This window comes from Nomascus leucogenys, chromosome 4 (assembly GCF_006542625.1).
Source record: "Nomascus leucogenys isolate Asia chromosome 4, Asia_NLE_v1, whole genome shotgun sequence".
Taxonomy (NCBI): Eukaryota; Metazoa; Chordata; class Mammalia; order Primates; family Hylobatidae; genus Nomascus; species Nomascus leucogenys.
Genome location: NC_044384.1, coordinates 21,206,434 through 21,223,562, shown reverse-complemented (window position 1 = coordinate 21,223,562; position 17,129 = coordinate 21,206,434). Strand labels below are relative to the sequence as shown.

The 17,129-nt window shown below is 45.7% G+C and overlaps 1 protein-coding gene across 1 annotated transcript in view; it reads right to left on the bottom strand.

Moving 5' to 3' along the window:
- ALPK2 (alpha kinase 2) overlaps positions 1–17,129 on the bottom strand; it is a 124,201-nt gene that overhangs the window by 15,329 nt on the left and 91,743 nt on the right. The window contains exons 10-11 of the mRNA XM_030810094.1: positions 7,558–7,775; positions 1,707–1,755 (exon numbers count right to left, since the gene is read on the bottom strand). Coding sequence (XP_030665954.1) covers positions 1,707–1,755; positions 7,558–7,775 — 267 coding nt within the window. The remainder of the gene's footprint in view (positions 1–1,706; positions 1,756–7,557; positions 7,776–17,129) is intronic.

The following is a 17,129-nucleotide window of genomic DNA, read 5'->3' as shown; positions in this document are numbered from 1 at the left end:
AAGTAACCAGAAAGCTCCCATGGATAAGTTGTTCTCAGCCTTGGGAAAGTAAGCTGGATTCATCCCACCACTTTATTTTCTGTGTTTCTGATGCTTTGACATCTTGGGCCTTACTGGCCCTGGAGGGACTCTACTCCTCTCAGGGCTGCCATATTCCTAGAGAGAGTAAATGATCACCTTCCAGAGAGCCTTTCATATATATGCAAACCGGCCAATCCAGAGCCACACCCCAATACCTCCTCTGTGGACTCTCATGCTGGGGCCACTATTCACCTGCCCTAATCACCCCAGTGCAGGTACCAGACACTAGGGCCAGCCCTATGTCCCAGAGACTGCTGGAAAATGTCAAATTAGCCAATCCTAGGCCTGTTTATCCTCCCTCACCTATTCCTTCCCGAGTAAACCATAATATTCTTGCCTGCGTTTTCCCCTCACTTCCTCTGCCTCCCAACCGGCCCTGGTGCTTCCCAGCATGGCCCCTGGTGGCCTGGTGCCCCCTCTTGGGAGTTGCAAGTAACAAACTAGCTTTTCAATGGCAACGGCCTCCTGATCTGTTGACCTTACAATACCTCATACTAATAAAACCTGCATTTTGAAATAGAAGCCATCCCCTCCAAAAGTCATCAGTGCTCTTTTCCTCCCCCTTACAGATGGTCTTAGTACATAGGAAGAGCAGGAGTGGGCAAAGGCGATGGTGGTTCCAACACGGAATTGCATCTTCACCAAGAACAACAAACGGCTGGCTTTCTCCTCAGTGGCAGTCAAGTAAAGAAGTGGGAAGGGGCAGCTTGTTAAAAAGACGCCCCAGTAAAATGTGATCATAGCATCATCTGTGTGTGCCTCACACTAAACAAAGCACCACTGTATATTAGAAAAATAAAGCCATCATCAAAAACAAGTAACTAATCACAGCTCTGGCAGAGACATTGCCTCCTATGATTATCATCGTGGGGGTCTGTGAGCTGCCTAAAGTACTTTTTGGAGAAAAATTAATTTAAAATATACAAATTGAATTCACTGCATTCAGTTGCAAAAGAAAATATTTTTCAAAGAAGCTTTCAATAGTGAAGGTATTAAATGTAAAAGAACAGAATATTCCCAGTTAAAAGGCATCCAAGTAATGCCAGCATTTTCTCCCCGTGGTACTCCTGTTGGTTATTAATCTTGAAATGTGTTTGCAAGAGTTCTCATTTGTTTCAAAGTTAAGAAACAAATGTGGCCGGGCGCAGTGGCTCACGCCTGTAATCCCAGCACTTTGGGAGGCTGAGGCAGGTGGATCACGAGGTCAGGAGATCGAGACCATCCTAGTTAACAAGGTGAAACCCCGTCTCTACTAAAAATACAAAAAATTAGCCGGGCGTGGTGGCGGGCGCCTGTAGTCCCAGCTACTCTGGAGGCTGAGGCAGGAGAATGGCGTGAACCTGGGAGGCGGAGCTTGCAGTGAGCCGAGATCGCGCCACTGCACTCCAGCCTGGGCGAAAGAGTGAGACTCTGTCTCAAAAAAAAGAAACAAATGTGCTCCCCTGTGAGAACAAAGTCCATAAATATTTTATGTAAGTAAGAGAAATGAATTCATCCCAAGAACATTTGTCATCCACAGTTAGGACAAGAAATTCACTTTGCCCACCTCAGCCTGACAGTGTCTGCCTGGAAGGTGTCCGTAAGCCCAGTGTTAAATGATGCACACTCCATTTTTTCCTACTCACCCTTTAGCCAGCGTTGCTATGCCAACGTCAGTTAGCTTCATTCCTACACCTACAGGAAGAGAAAGCAAAGATGGGAGTTTGTGTTACTCAGGGCCCCTCAGAAAGATGGGCCATCTAGCCCCAGGGAAGGGGTAATGACAGCTCATCCTCCTTCCCCTTCCTGCATAAACACCCGAGGCCTCTTTCAAATATGCATCCAGCTTTAGGCAGGGACCATGGGGAAGGTGGCAGTTAGGGGGAGTCAAGTCTCATGTGAGCAGACAACCCAAGCGCTCTTGGCTCTGGAAATGAAGTCCTCTGCCTGCCTGGCCCACCCACCCCATGACAAGGAGGGAGCTGACCACTCTGTGAAAAAATCTGAGGCCTGATGCCTGTCCCGTAAGCAGTCTCCGCAGAAATACTGTGACTTCGGCTTAGGTCTGGCTGCCCATTCTTCAATGAAAGTGGAAACCCTTACATGATGGAAAGAAGAGTAGGCACAGCCTGGGATGGTCAATGCCAATAGCAAGAGGGTTTGATATGGTTTGGCCATGTCCCCACCCAAATCTCATCTTGAATGTAGCTCCCGTAATTCCCATGTGCGGTGAGAGGGACCCAGTGGGAGATAATTGAATCATGGGGGCAGTTTCCCCCATACTGTTCTCATGGTACTGAATAAGTCTCAGGAGATCGGATGACTTCATAAGGGGCTTCTCCTTTTCCCTTGGCTCTCATTCTGTCTCTGGCCTGCTGCCATGTAAGACGTGCCTTCCACCTTCCACCATGATTGTGAGGCCTCCCCAGCCATGTGGAACTATGAGTGCATTAGCCTCTTTTTCTTTATAAATTACCCAGTCTTGGGTATATCTTTATCAGCAGTGTGAAAATGGACTAACACAGGGCCCAAGGGGCATGTGTTTAGTTCGAAGCCAAACTTCAGACATGTGATTTCTCATTTCCATAAAGATTGTTTTTCAATCCAGGACTGAAGGTTTTCTGGGTGGTCAGTGTTAGACTGCGGGAAACAACCCTGAGTTCTATGTAGACACTGAACCAATGGCCTGGGGAAGCAGACATTTGGAACACGTGGTCCTTGGACTCATCCTAACTGCCACCCGCTAAACCATGGTAGGGGTAGGTGAGGGATACCAAAACCAAAACAATAGAACAGCTACCTGAGCTTCCTACTCTGGTTCAGCAAAGAGCAATAGGCACCCATTGCAAGCATATGAAACACTTTTTTGCATCTGCCTTTCCAGCAGGAGAGGTAGAGAGGGTAGCTAGGGAGCCAGGGAGGTAAAGGGAATAGACTATCCCACTGTTTTCCACCTTGAGGGAGGACAAGAGCTGCCATCTCCTTCTGTAGTGGAAAGAGCCACCCTCTCTCACTCTACCCCAGTCTCAGCCTGCATCCTGAACCTCTCCCAGGTCTAGTGGAAAGTAAAGCACTTCCCTGATGCCCAGAGTGTGGATTCCCTCTTGACCTTTCCAGAATCTCCATGTCCTGACCACATACCAGTTCCACTCCTGTCTCCCTAGGGTGAGGGCTCTGGGCACCTGCTCCAACGCAGTGGACCTCTGCCAGGACCTTACCTGTGCAATCTAGTGATGACATTTTATCCCAGGGCCCATAGTGCCACCCCACCAGTGTGTCTGCACCTGCTAGATGCCTGTGTCCTGCCTCCTGTGCCCTTGCCCCTGCCTCTTGGGCTCCATGGGCCGGGCTGTGAGCACTGGCATTCCCCACCTCCAGCAAGTGACTTGCCCATGGAGGGCCCTGGCAGCCTAGAAACTAGTTTGGGCTGTGGAAAGAAAAAAACTCAGCATTCCCCTAAAGCCAGCCATGAGGATCAGATCTGCTGGCCACCTACTTCCATGGTTCTCCACCCATGTGGAGTGCTGTTTCTGAGGCCCAGGAAAAGACAGCTAAAGGGTTAATGCTCAGATTCAGCAGTATCCGCTGGGAGCAAGGCAAAAACAAAGGACATGTTGGGATTCAGGCTGGTTAGGCAGACAGAAGCCATGAGGCCTGCTTTTCTGCAGTGCACCTGTGAGCTAAATTAGACACGGCACTTTGGGAGAACTAGTGACCATTTTAAAAGTCTCTTTCACAGTTGGTAACTAATTCATCTCATTCTTTCAAAGCCGCTAATAACTCAAACATATGTAGAAATGCTTCACATAGCTTTTATTGCAGGGACTATGCTTTGAAAAAAAAAAAAAAAACACCACCACATTGCAAAAGCTGTCTCTGAACATCTTGTTTCATGGAAAGTTGTATTTTAAAATTACAGCTCTAAGCCGTATGGAAGTCCAATTTGAAAAAGTCATTTGGCAAAAGGTCCTTGAACTTGGAGAATTGCTTTCCCTTGTTTCCCGCAATTACCAGCTGTCACTTACAGTTTAGAAAGACAGAATATAATTTTTAAAAGAAAACTTCCCCCTGTCAGTTTAATGATTTGCCAGCAATTCTGTCAAGGTTACTAGGAATCTCTAGAGGCTAAAGTTAAATCCTAGTGTGCAGCTATCAAGCTGAGTTGGAGATAACAGTAATCTACAGGTTGTTTCTAACAGAAGAAAGGAAATGAACAGCATTAGAAGTTCATTCTCCACTTGCCTGAGCACAGTGGCTCATGCCCGTAATCCCAGCACTTTGGGAGGCCCAGGCAGGTGGATTGCTTGAGGTCAGGAGTTCAAGACCAGCCTGGCCAACATGGTGAAACCCCCGTCTCTACTAAAAATACAAAAAAATAAAAAAATAGAAGAAGTTCATTCTCCAGAATTCGAGGTCTTGAGTTTCTTGGGTGACAGCTTGTTAGAAAGCATAGTAGTCTCACCAGCATGCAGGTCTCAGGTCCAAATCACAGGCTCATCTTTTACCCCACAAACCTGTAGGACCTGGCATAATCTTCTAAATAAGCAAATGCAGCCAGGAAGAATTAACTTTTAAAAGTCAAAAAAGGTGGTGATAGGATTTAATTCTAATTCCAGTGTCTCTGTAAAATTATAAAAAGTGGAGTTTCCTTAGAGAATAGATGTGCTATCTCATGCCACAATGACAATGACAGTAAAAATATTTTTTTTCCATCAACAGAGAGTAAATAAACGCCATTACTTAACACCACACCACCATGTTAAACCACACACATCATTTACAGAGAGATGTGATATTCCATTACTGTTGTTTACTAGTACCTGGAAGTGAAACTAACTGTGCACGAAGCCCTGGGTGCTGCTTTATAGCAGAAGAGCTATATTTAATACGAAATTAATTCCCAAGGAGAAAAGATGGGGGACAGCAGCAATTGCACAGCCAGAGTCTAAATAGAACAAACAGCTGTCTGTTAAGACCATATATTTTGTGTGTGTGTGTGGCAGCAAAGTCTCTTCAAAGAGTGAAGTCTGACTTAAATTTGCAGATTGGCTTCATCTGCAAGGCGGTAATGTTGCATTTCCCAGCTGGCCTGCAAGGAGTCCTTCCAAGGGCTTAGGAGGAAGAACGGTACACATACCAGAGCCTTCTAACATCAGGAGAGACTTGGAAAGGTCTGGAAGCAAACATCTTGCAAGTTTGCTAAATTGTTATTTGTGGAAAGAACTTGGAATTTGGAGTCAGAAAATGCGGGTTGGAGTCTTGGACCCCTCTACTTACTAGCTGAGTGACAGCAGACAATTAAATCACGGTCTCCAGGCCTCAGTTTTCTCGTCTGTAAAATGGGGATCGTAATATCTTCTCTGCAGGGTTATTATGAAGATTAAGTAAAAATAATAGAAAAAAATGAATGGATACAAAAACTGATGAAATCCAAGTAAAGTTTCTAGTGTAGTTGATTATATTCTGCCAATGTCAATCTCTTGGTTTTGATAATGTACTATAGTTATGTGAGATGTCACCATTAGGTGAAGCTGGTGAAGCATACATGGCAATCACTCCATATATTTTTGCAAATTCTTGTTAGTCTATAATTATTTCAAAATAAAGGCCGGGGCACAGTGGCTCGTACCTCTAATCCCAGCACTTTGGGAGGCTGAGGCAGGAAGATCAACTGAGTCCAGGAGTTCAAGACCAGCCTGAGCAACAAAGTGAAACCCCGTCTCCACACACACACAAAAAGAAAAAAAAGAAAAAAAAAAGGAAAGAAAAAATTAGCCAGGTGTGATGGCATACTCCCGTGGTCCCAGCTACATGGCAGGATGAGGCAGGAGGATCACTCGAGTCCAGGAGGTTGAGGCTGCAGTGAGCTGTGTTTGCGCCACTGCACTCCAGCCTGGGTGACAGAGTGACACCCTGTCTCAAACAAATAAAAAAAAATGAGTTAAAAGAAATAGGAACCATTTATTATGTGGCAATGCTGCAATAAGTGTTTTACTATCTCATTTAATTCTCAAAACAACCCTGTGTGGAAGTTACTGAAGCACTGAGAAAGGTAATTTGCCCACAGGCTACCAGGCTGGAAGTGGCAGTGCAGGGAACAGAACCCCAAGGTGGTCTTGCCCTTCAACACCATGTAATAGCTGGAGCTTGAGATCCTCATCTGGGACAATGTCTGACATTTGGTTGGCAGAAAATAATATAGTTCAGATCTTCTTAACAGCAAATGGAAATAGGGAACCCCTTGCGGCAGAAGCTGCTGGTGCCTTACCTATTGCCCACACCCTAACCACTTCAGTGCACCTGGCTCCGCCTCTTAGTGCCACACCAGCATTTCTCTGCTTAAGAATTTTCTCTGATCATGTTTTCTATCCAGCTTAGCTTGCCCATGTGGGCAGGTGGCAAATGCAAGGGAGGTGATGCCCCCACCCAGAGCAGCCACCAGCTGGTGATCCTGGTAGTTGGTGTATACACACCCCGGCTCCTTCACTGAGAAGTGTGCTTTGCAGGGCTTCCTGCAGATGTCAGCTCCAGCGCCCATGGCAGTCACTGGCTAATAATAACATACTCTACCAGTCGCCTTTCCTTCTCCAGTTGCACTTCCGTACTCCTCTATTGGCGTTTCCTGGGATCCCCTCTCAAAGAAGCCATTTGTACATGAGTACCTGTCTCAGGTCTGTCTTAGGGGAACCCTAATGATGACATCTCCATTCCATAGAAGAAATGGTGTTCCCAAACAATTGTGTATACATTGAAAACATGCTATACATTCAGCAGAGAAGCTTAAAATCTAAAGCATTCTAAAGACTCTTTTGCCTATTGAGAATGAAATACTACATCTTAATTTACCTTATGGCAGATCTGGATTTGGGTATATATTGCTGAGTTTAGGCCTATTGAGGACATAACAGTAAAGCCACTCTCTGGTTACCTGTTGTAATGGGAAGGCATTATTGGCATGAATTATTAAAATGAAATGACCTCTAGACACAGTGGCTCACGCCTGTAATCCCAACACTTTTGGAGGCCAGTGTAGGAGGATCGCTAGAGCCCAGTAGTTCGAGACCAGCCTGGGAAACCGTCCAGGACTCTGTCTCTACAAAAAAAAATTTTTTTTTAATTAGCCAGGTGTGGTGGAATGCGTGTGCAGTCTCAGCTACTCTGGAGGCTGAGGCGGGAGGAATACTTGAGCCCAAGAGTTCAGGCTGCAGTAAGCTATGATCGTGCCACTGTACTGCAGCCTGGGTGACAGAGTGAGACCCTGTCCCCCCAAAAAAATTTTTTAAATAAAAATAAAATGAAATGGCCATCTGGCTGGTCATTTCAGACTCCTTTATCAAATCTTGTTTCTGATGAGGCATCAGTAGCAGCTTCTGCAGGTAAAGGTGTTTAAAGGTACCCAGCAGGCCTATCCTTCCTCTCCCTCCCCTCCCTCTCCACCCACAGGAACATCTGTGGCCCACAGCATCCCTGGAGCCCGAGCTAAGCTGCTCTCCTCACCCTGCATGTCCGTCACCAGGAGGCAGCCACTTGTTTTCTGGTACACCCAGTGCTGGAAGGTGCAACATTTCTGACCAGCTTCTGATTCTCTTCTCAAGAAGTTTATTTCTTTCCCATCCCTGATGGAATACTTCACAAATTCTCCAATCAGCTCCTCCTCCACTGTAGCATACGGGATATTGTTCTCAGGCCGATGGATAAGAAAAATAGGAATGATCCTGGCAGGGAAGAGAACACAGGTGCACATCAAGGTCTCTGCTGGGAAGAGAGGCTCCTGCGGCATTTTACTCTCGCCTGGAGCAGCAGGGAGCGTAGAATTTGTCCCAAGGTCTGCTAGGTTTAGACTACAAATCCATCCAATGACTTTTTAGTGGGTAAGATATGTTTCTGTGTTTTATTTGTTGCTATAACTTCCTCCTTGGGAGGGGGTTTAATTGCTCATGTAGAAATGAATGTCTTCATTGTAGTCATATCTTAATGCCCCCTCAATCAATGACTATAATCTATCTATCATTCATCCATTGATCTACTCACCCACCTATCCATTCATCCACTCACCCACCTATCCATTCATCCATCCATTAATCCTTCCTTCTACTCACCCTCCTCCTTCCCTCCCTCCATCTGTTCCTTCCTTCCTTCCATCTATCCTTCCTTCCTTTCATCCATCCATCCATCCACCCATCCATCCATCCATCCATCCATCCGTTGATCCTTCTTTCCTCTCATTCAGTCAACCAATATTCAGTGGCCTGTATGTGTCAGATACTCTTCCAGATGCTATTCCTAAAAACAGCAGTAAAGAAAACAGAGGCTGTGTTCTCGGGGCTCTCACCTTTAAATTAAGGAGACGCAATAAGCAAGTAAATGCATGGTGCTAAGCGCTAGGTGGGAAAACTCAGCAGTGAAGAGGAGACAGGGGCATGCGGTGGAGCAGGGCAGCTGTCTTGTGTAGGGAGGTCAGAGCAGCCCTTGTTCATAGATAAAGAGCATTTGAGCAGAGGCATATAGGAAGTGAGGGGAGCCATGAGGACATTGACGGTAGAGCATTCCAGGTTGAAGGCACCCCAAGGGGAAATGCTCAGGGCAGGGGCAGGAGCAGGAGCACTCCTGGCGTGTGGTGGGAGTGCAGGGAGCTAGGGAGATTGGCAGAGGTTGGGGGAGTCAGAGGGGACAGGAAGCCAGGCCTTGGGGGACCTGGGAGACCATTTGGAAAACTTTCCCCTTTGTACTGAGTTGGGTGAGAAGCCATTGGAGGATTTGGGGCAAGGTGGGAGGGACAGGAGGAGATTTCTGCATGACAAAGATCACTGCCTCTCTGTGGAGAATAGGCCTGGGGCAGGGCAGGGAGACTGGGGCCAGGTAATGACGTCCAGGGAGCTGGAGAGGTGATCAGACACGGGATGGAGTTTCCAGCATTATCCATTTGCTGCCACATCATCCTACATGATGATTTCCTACCTACCTCTCTCTCTTCAAAGCACCTACACCTCCTCCCCCAGCTGCACCCTCAGCTTCCTGTTTCAGTGTGAAAACTGAAGGTTTAGGAGAACCTCTAAGTGCTGCCACAAGCACATCCATATTCTCACCTCCTGGTCTGTGCCCATACACTGCGCCCTCTTCCTACTACGATGAGCCATCCCTGCTCCATCCTGAACCATCTCCTCTACAGGTGCCCTGGTCCCCGCCCCTCTCAAATCCTCCAGGTATTGCTCCAGCAGTTTTTCCTCTCTCTCCTCCATCAATATTCCCTCTACAGAATCGTTCCCAAGAGCAGCATTCCATATAACTACACAGCATGGAGACCCCGCAGCCCACCCCAACTACCGGTTCACATTCGACATCGAAACTCAAATCCGCTGTAGCCTCGCTGTCTCCAGTCCCTCCCCTCCCATTCTCTCTTGAGCATCTGAAACAGGCTTTCTCTCAAAAGAAGCCTCTGTCAAGGGCAGCACGACCATCATGCTGCTAAGTCCAGTGTTCTCTTCTCGGCCCCCACCCCCTTTGCTCTCAGCAGCTCTGGGCACAGTGGATCTCTCACTTCTTTCTGATACGCCTTTCCCTGGCTTCCTCAAGGCTTTTCTCTGCTTCACTGGCTACCTCTTCTCTGTCTCCTTTGTGAGTTCCTCATCCTCTCCCCAACCTTTAGACTCTGGAGGGCTCTGGAACAGCTCTTCTCTTTCTGCCCACAATCCCTAGCGACTTCCTTGCTTTAAATACCGTTCAGATGCCGATGACTTCCACATTTATGTCCCCAGTCCAGCCCTGTCCCTGAGTTCCCTGCCCACCATCTCCACGTGATGTCTCATGGGCATCTCAAATTTAACACTGCATTGGGCACACATGGCCATAAAGATGGCAACAATAGACACCGGGGATTCCAAAAGAGGGGAGGGAGGGAGGAGGATAAGGTTGAAAAACTACCTATTGGGTACCATGTTCACTATTTGGGTGATGGGGTTTAGTTAAAGCCCAAACCTCAGCATCACACAATACAGCCATGTCACACGCCTGCACATGGACCCCACGAATCTAAAAAAGAAAAGGAAAAATAAAGAAAAATAAAAAGCAACCACAATAAAAACATTTAAATGATATTTAAAATTCTACCATGGCAGCAACTGAAGAGCTCCTTTGCCCCCGCCCCCCACGTCTGCCTCCTCTCAGTGACTGGCAGCTTGTGAAAACTGAGAATCAATTCATTCAATAAACATCCACTGAATAGCTGTGTCAGAATCCCGAAGACTCACCAGGAGGGCACCGGTGACTAAGACACAGTCCCTGCCTCCCAGGGGCAGCTGTTGGGGAAGGTGCATGGAGAAGCAAAGCCCAGCACATAGTAAATGCTCCTGGCTCAGAATAAGTGTTTGGCAAAATATGAATGAATGAATGAATGAATGCATGAATATTTATATATGTATGTATAATATTTATATATGTTTCTCAATTTCAGCACTATTGACATCTGGGCAGACAGTTCTCTGTGGGGGTGGCAGGGGGCAGTCCTGTGCACGTAGCCTGTTTAGCCGCCTCCCTGGCTTCTACTTCCCCGATGCCAGTAGTCCTTCCCGAATCCTGACCATCAAAAGTGTCTCCACAACCACCACTGTCCCCTGGGGGTTGTGAACCACTGACAGAGAATCCGATCTTACAAATTTGTAAATAGCCAGAGAAGAGATCACCTAGTTTAACGTTGACAACGTAGATATCACTTTCAAGGGCCTAAAATAGAATCACTGATGGCTGGCCATGGAGGCAAGAGGAAAACGTGAGATGCTGACTTTTGACGTTCATTAATTCTTTTTAGTACAAAATGTTTGTCAAATGAGTAAATGAACAAATAGGCTGTAATTATCTAATGTAGGCCCCTAACTATATGTTTAACGGGTCAGAAAATCTACTTCTGGGAGGGACCGAGTGACCAGAGTGAAATGGCGACAGGGCAGCTATAACAGAGACCTATGCATGCAAAGATGTGACCAGTTGCCCTGGGGTAGGGATGGGGCAAAACCCCACGAACAGCCCTTAAATGAAAATGCCTCAAAAATGATATGGGTCTTGAATCAGGATCTTTAAAGGTAATTGTGTAGAATAATCCCATATAACATAGTGGCCACACAATGTCAGGAAAAGCTGTGGGGGTAGCAGAGATGGGCGAGCTCCTCTGCTGCCCATGTGGTTCCTTTCTCCCTTGAATAGTGCTAGTGAAGACCTGGTCACTTCTCTCTGAGAGGGAACGTGGGCCTCTAGACCCCCTCTCCCAGTAGAATGAACACGTAAGGCTTGTCTTTCACAATAGGAAGGAAAGCTCGAGCTGGGACCTCAGGTTCTGTGATTGCCACTCAGGAAACCATCTGTGCAAAGACTGCAACAGTGAGAAAATTAGGACAGTGAAAGATTTGACCTAACTGACTCCATTTTCCCTTTAACCTTCAAGCTGCCCTTGTTCATTCCTGGGCAGAGGCCAAAGTAACTTGGAGAGGAATTTAGTTTATAGTTTAACAAACAAAGATGGTAACAGCCCCTCTCCAAAACAAACCACCTCCTTGCTTGGGGACCAGACCACCTTTGTAAAACCAACAACTTAGCCACAAGATTAGAAATTATGGCTCAGGTGTCATGCAGCCAGAGGCCACGATATTCCTAACCTCCCCACTTGCTCCCATAGATAACATTACCTGGTGTTTGAGGTATTTTTCAGACCCTGTATTCTGATGGATCAGCTGGCACCACCCAGACTGGTAAAACTGGCTCATCTGGTCTTGTGGCCTTCACCCAGGAACAGACTCAGTGCAAGAGGACAATTTAGTCTCCCTGATTCCATCCCTGACCCTACTAATAAGCAGTCCCTATTTCCTAGCCCCCTGCATTCTAAACTATAAAAAAACAAAAAACAAAAAAAAACCCCTAGCCTCCAAATTTTCAGGGAGGCTGATTTGAGTAATAATAAAACTCCAGCCTCCCATTTAGCCAGTTCTGTCAGAGGTGTGTGAACCACAGCAGCTCCATCCTGAATAGGAGCTGGGTAAAAAGAAGGCTGAAACCTACTGGGCTGCATTCCCCGATGATTAAGGCATTCTAAGTCACAGGATGAGATAGGAGGTTAGCACAGGATACAGGTCATAAAGACCTTGCTGATAAAACAGGCTGCAATAAAGAAGCCGACTAAATCCTACCAAAACCAAGATGGCGACAAGAATGACTTCTGGCCTTCCTCACTGTTACACTCCCACCAGTGCCATAACAATTTACCAATGCCATGGCAATGTCAGGAAGTTGCCTATTTATATGGTCTAAAAAGGGGAGGCATGGATAATCCACCCCTTGTTTAGCATATCATCAAGAAATAACCATGAAAATGGGCAGCCAGCAGCCCTTGGGGCCGCTCTGTCTACGGAGTAGCCATTCTTTTATTCTTCTACTTTCTTAATAAACAGGCTTTCACTTTACTCTGTGAACTTGCCCTGTATTATTTCTTGCGTGAGCTCCAAGAACCCTCTCTTGGGGTCTGGATTGGGGCCGCTTTCCGGTAACAGCTCTATGTATAATAAACCCTTTTTTTTATTATTATACTTCAAGTTTTAGGGTGCATGTGCACAACGTGCAGGTTTGTTACATATGTATACATGTGCCATGTTGGTGTGCTGCACCCATTAACTTGTCATTTAACATTAGGTATATCTCCTAATGCTATCCCTCCCCCCTCCCCCCACCCCACAACAGGCACCGGTGTGTGATGTTCCCCTTCCTGTGTCCATGTGTTCTCATTGTTCAATTCCCACCTGAGTGAGAACATGCGGTGTTTGGTTTTTTGTCCTTGCAATAGTTTGCTGAGAATGATGGTTTCCAGCTTCATCCATGTCCCTACAAAGGACATGAACTCATTATTTTTTAATGGCTGCATAGTATTCCATGCTGTATATGTGCCACATTTCCTTAATCCAGTCTATTCTTGTTGGACATTTGGGTTGGTTCCAAGTCTTTGCTATTGTGAATAGTGCCACAATAAACATACGTGTGCATGTGTCTTTATAGCAGCATGATTTATAATCCTTTGGGTATATACCCAGTAATGGGATGGCTGGGTCAAATCGTATTTCTAGTTCTAGATCCCTGAGGAATTGCCACACTGGCTTTACAATGGTTGAACTAGTTTACAGTCCCACCAATAGTGTAAAAGTGTTCCTATTTCTCCACATCCTCTCCAGCACCTGTTGTTTCCTGACTTTTTAATGATGGCCATTCTAACTGGTGTGAGATGGTATCTCATTGTGGTTTTGATTTGCATGTCTCTGATGGCCAGTGATGATGAACATTTTTTCATGTGTCTTTTGGCTGCATAAATGTCTTCTTTTGAGAAGTGTCTGTTCAAATCCTTCGCCCACTTGTTGATGGGGTTGTTTGTTTTTTTCTTGTAAATTTGTTTAAGTTCATTGTAGATTCTGGATATTAGCCCTTTGTCAGATGAGTAGATTGCAAAAATTTTCTCCCATTCTGTAGGTTGCCTGTTCACTCTGATGGTAGTTTCTTTTGCTGTGCAGAAGCTCTTTAGTTTAATTCGATCCCATTTGTCAATTTTGGCTTTTGTTGCCATTGCTTTTGGTGTTTTAGACATGAAGTCCTTGCCCATGCCTATGTCCTGAATGGTATTGCCTAGGTTTTCTTCTAGGGTTTTTATGGTTTTAGGTCTAACATTTAAGTCTTTAATCCATCTTGAATTAATTTTTGTATAAGGTGTAAGGAAGGGGTCCAGTTTCAGCTTTCTGCATAAGGCTAGCCAGTTTTCCCAGCACTATTTATTAAATAGGGAATCCTTTCCCCATTTCTTGTTTTTGTGAGGTTTGTCAAAGATCAGATAGTTGTAGATATGTGGCACTATTTCTGAGGGCTCTGTTCTGTTCCATTGGTCTATATCTCTGTTTTGGTACCAGTACCATGCTGTTTTGGTTACTGTAGCCTTGTAATATAGTTTTAAGTCAGGTAGCGTGATGCCTCCAGCTTTGTTCTTTTGGCTGAGGATTGATTTGGCAATGCAGGCTCTTTTTTGGTTCCATATGAACTTTAAAGTAGTTTTTTCCAATTCTGTGAAGAAAGTCATTGGTAGCTTGATGAGGATGGCATTGAATCTATAAATTACCTTGGGCAGTATGGCCATTTTCATGATATTGATTCTTCCTACCCATGAGCATGGAATGTTCTTCCATTTGTTTGTATCCTCTTTTATTTCATTGAGCAGTGGTTTGTAGTTCTCCTTGAAGAGGTCCTTCACATCCCTTGTAAGTTGGATTCCTAGGTATTTTATTCTCTTTGAAGCAATAGTGAATGGGAGTTCACTCATGATTTGGCTCTCTGTTTATCTGTTATTGGTGTATAAGAATGCTTGTGATTTTTGCACATTGATTTTGTATCCTGAGACTTTGCTGAAGTTGCTAATCAGCTTAAGGAGATTTTGGGCTGAGACAATGGGGTTTTCTAGATATACAATCATGTCATCTGCAAACAGGGACAATTTGACTTTCTCTTTTCCTAATTGAATACCCTTTATTTCCTTCTCCTGCCTGATTGCCCTGGCCAGAACTTCCAACATTATGTTGAATAGGAGTGGTGAAAGAGGGCATCCCTGTCTTGTGCCAGTTTTCAAAGGGAATGCTTCCAGTTTTTGCCCATTCAGTATGATATTGGCTGTGGGTTTGTCATACATAGCTCTTATTATTTTGAGATATGTCCCATCAATACCTAATTTATTGAGAGTTTTTAGCACAAAGCGTTGTTGAATTTTGTCAAAGGCCTTTTCTGCATCTATTAAGATAATCATGTAGTTTTTGTTGTTGGGTCTGTTTATATGCTGGATTACGTTTATTGATTTGTGTATGTTGAACCAGCCTTGCATCCCAGGGATAAAGCCCAGTTGATCATGGTGGGTAAGCTTTTTGATATGCTGCTGGATTCAGTTTCCCAGTATTTTATTGAGGATTTTTGCATCGATGTTCATCAGGGATATTGGTCTAAAATTTAACAAACTCTTTATTACAATTTCCATGTCGTGATAAATCAGCTCTGTCTGGACAGCGGGCAAGGTGAACCCATCCAGCGGTTACATGCACACACCAGCTGGGGCACAGGTCCTGCCCTGCTCACTTGCTCTTGCCTCCATGAGAGCTGGGATGTTCTCCCGGAAGAATGCCCTGCACTTCTCCACCCGGGCTGTGCCTTCTCCCAGGAGGTAAGCTGAAGGCTTTACATGGTTATTAACTTGAGCCAAAGGTGGTTGGAAAAACATTATTTTTTATTAAAACAAATATAGAGGAAGGAGGACACAACATTCAATAGAATTTAAAAGCTATAAAATATTACACTTCAAAAAAATTACACCTGTGGGCCAGCTACTTTGGAGGAAGCCCCCAGACCCTTTGGCGGGCACACAGGCATCCTCCTCTGCCACTTAGGAGCATTCCCTGGAAACTGTGAGAATCCCATTCACTTCACCAAGAGGACACAAAGACTTGCTCACGAGCAGAATCTGAGCCAGAACAGTGTCCTTCTAGAACCCCACCCCTGGACACAAGGCAGTGAGCCCCTGTAATACCAGCGTACCCTGATTACTGTCATGCCAGAGTCTTTGAGGCATTCTTTCTCATTTTAAGATAGAACCTCTTTGTGTCTTGTTAAAGAAATTTCAAATTTCAGCCAGATGGGAACGGGCACATTAGGGCAGTGGACCTTTCCCGCAGCCCTGAAATTGGTGCAGCCGCCAAGCCACCCTCTGTCGTTCTTTGTCACTTCTGCAGGATCCAGGGCACCCTGGTTCCCTCCTGAGGACTGACCCCTGTGGCTACTGACCCTTCTGCCAACAAAAGGGTTCACGGTTTGCTTGGGCTCTTATTAATTCTGCATCCCTGGTGGGGAAAAAAACCAGAAACAAGAGCTGGGCATTATTCAGGGTCTTAATTAGGCCTGGCCTCTGCCCAGCAGGACGCCATTTGCATAGACAATGTGACTCCATTGATATTCATGAATTCAAAAACAGAAGCTGCCCAAATGAGGAGTGTTTTCTCTCCTCACATGCTCCATTAAAAAAGGCTTCTTCAGGCCTGCTTCATTGCCTGGAAATAAATATGGGGGTGGCTCCAGCAGGGGTCGGTCTAGGGGCTGTGGCAATGGGGGAGGGGGACAGGACTCCTGGTCCTCTCTCTAGACGTGCAGGCTTTCAGAGAAGGTTGGTAATATACAGGGTCAGCTCTGTGTGCGTGTGTTGTGTGTATGTGTTGTGTGCGTGGTTTGTGGTTGTTTGTGTGTGATGTGTATACGTATGTGTGGTATGTGTGTGCTGTGTGTATGTGTGTATGTGTGTGTGGTATGTTTGTGTGGTGTGTATGTGTATGTGTGTATTGTCTGTGGTGTGTGTGTTATGTGGGTGTGTGTGGTGTGTGTTGTGTGTATGTGTATGTGTATGTGTGTGGTGTGTGTGGTGTGGGGGTGTGTGTGGTATGTGTGAGGTGCGTGTATGAGATGTGTGTATGTGTGTGTGTATGTGGTGTGTGTGTGGTGTGTTGTATGTGTGGTGTGTGTGGGGGTGTGTAATGCGTATGTGTGTGTGTTGTATGTGTGGTGTACGTGTGTGTGGTGTGTGTGGTGTGTGGTGTGTGTTGTATGTGTGGTGTGTGTGTGTGGTGTGTGTTGTGTGTTTATGTGGGGTGTGTGTGTGGTGTATGGTTTGTGTATGGTGTGGTGTGTTTGTGCATATGGTGAGTGTTGTGTGTTTGTGTGTGATGTGTGTGTGGTATGTGTGTTGTTTGTGTGGTGTGTGTGTTTGTATGTAATCTGTGTGGTGTGTATGTGTGGTGTGGGGGTGTGTGGGGTGTGTGTGTGTGGGGTGTGTGTGTTGTGGGTGTGTTTATGTGTATGGTGAGTGTTGTTTGTGTGGTGTGTGTGTGTATGGTGAGTGTTGTTTGTGTATGGGGGGTGTGTGTGTGTTTTCTGGCTGTAGAGTCCTCTGATTTAGGTTCCATAAACATGGAGTCTGGCCCAGAGGCCCTTCTGAGGCCCCTTACTCCTCCCATGTACCATCAGCA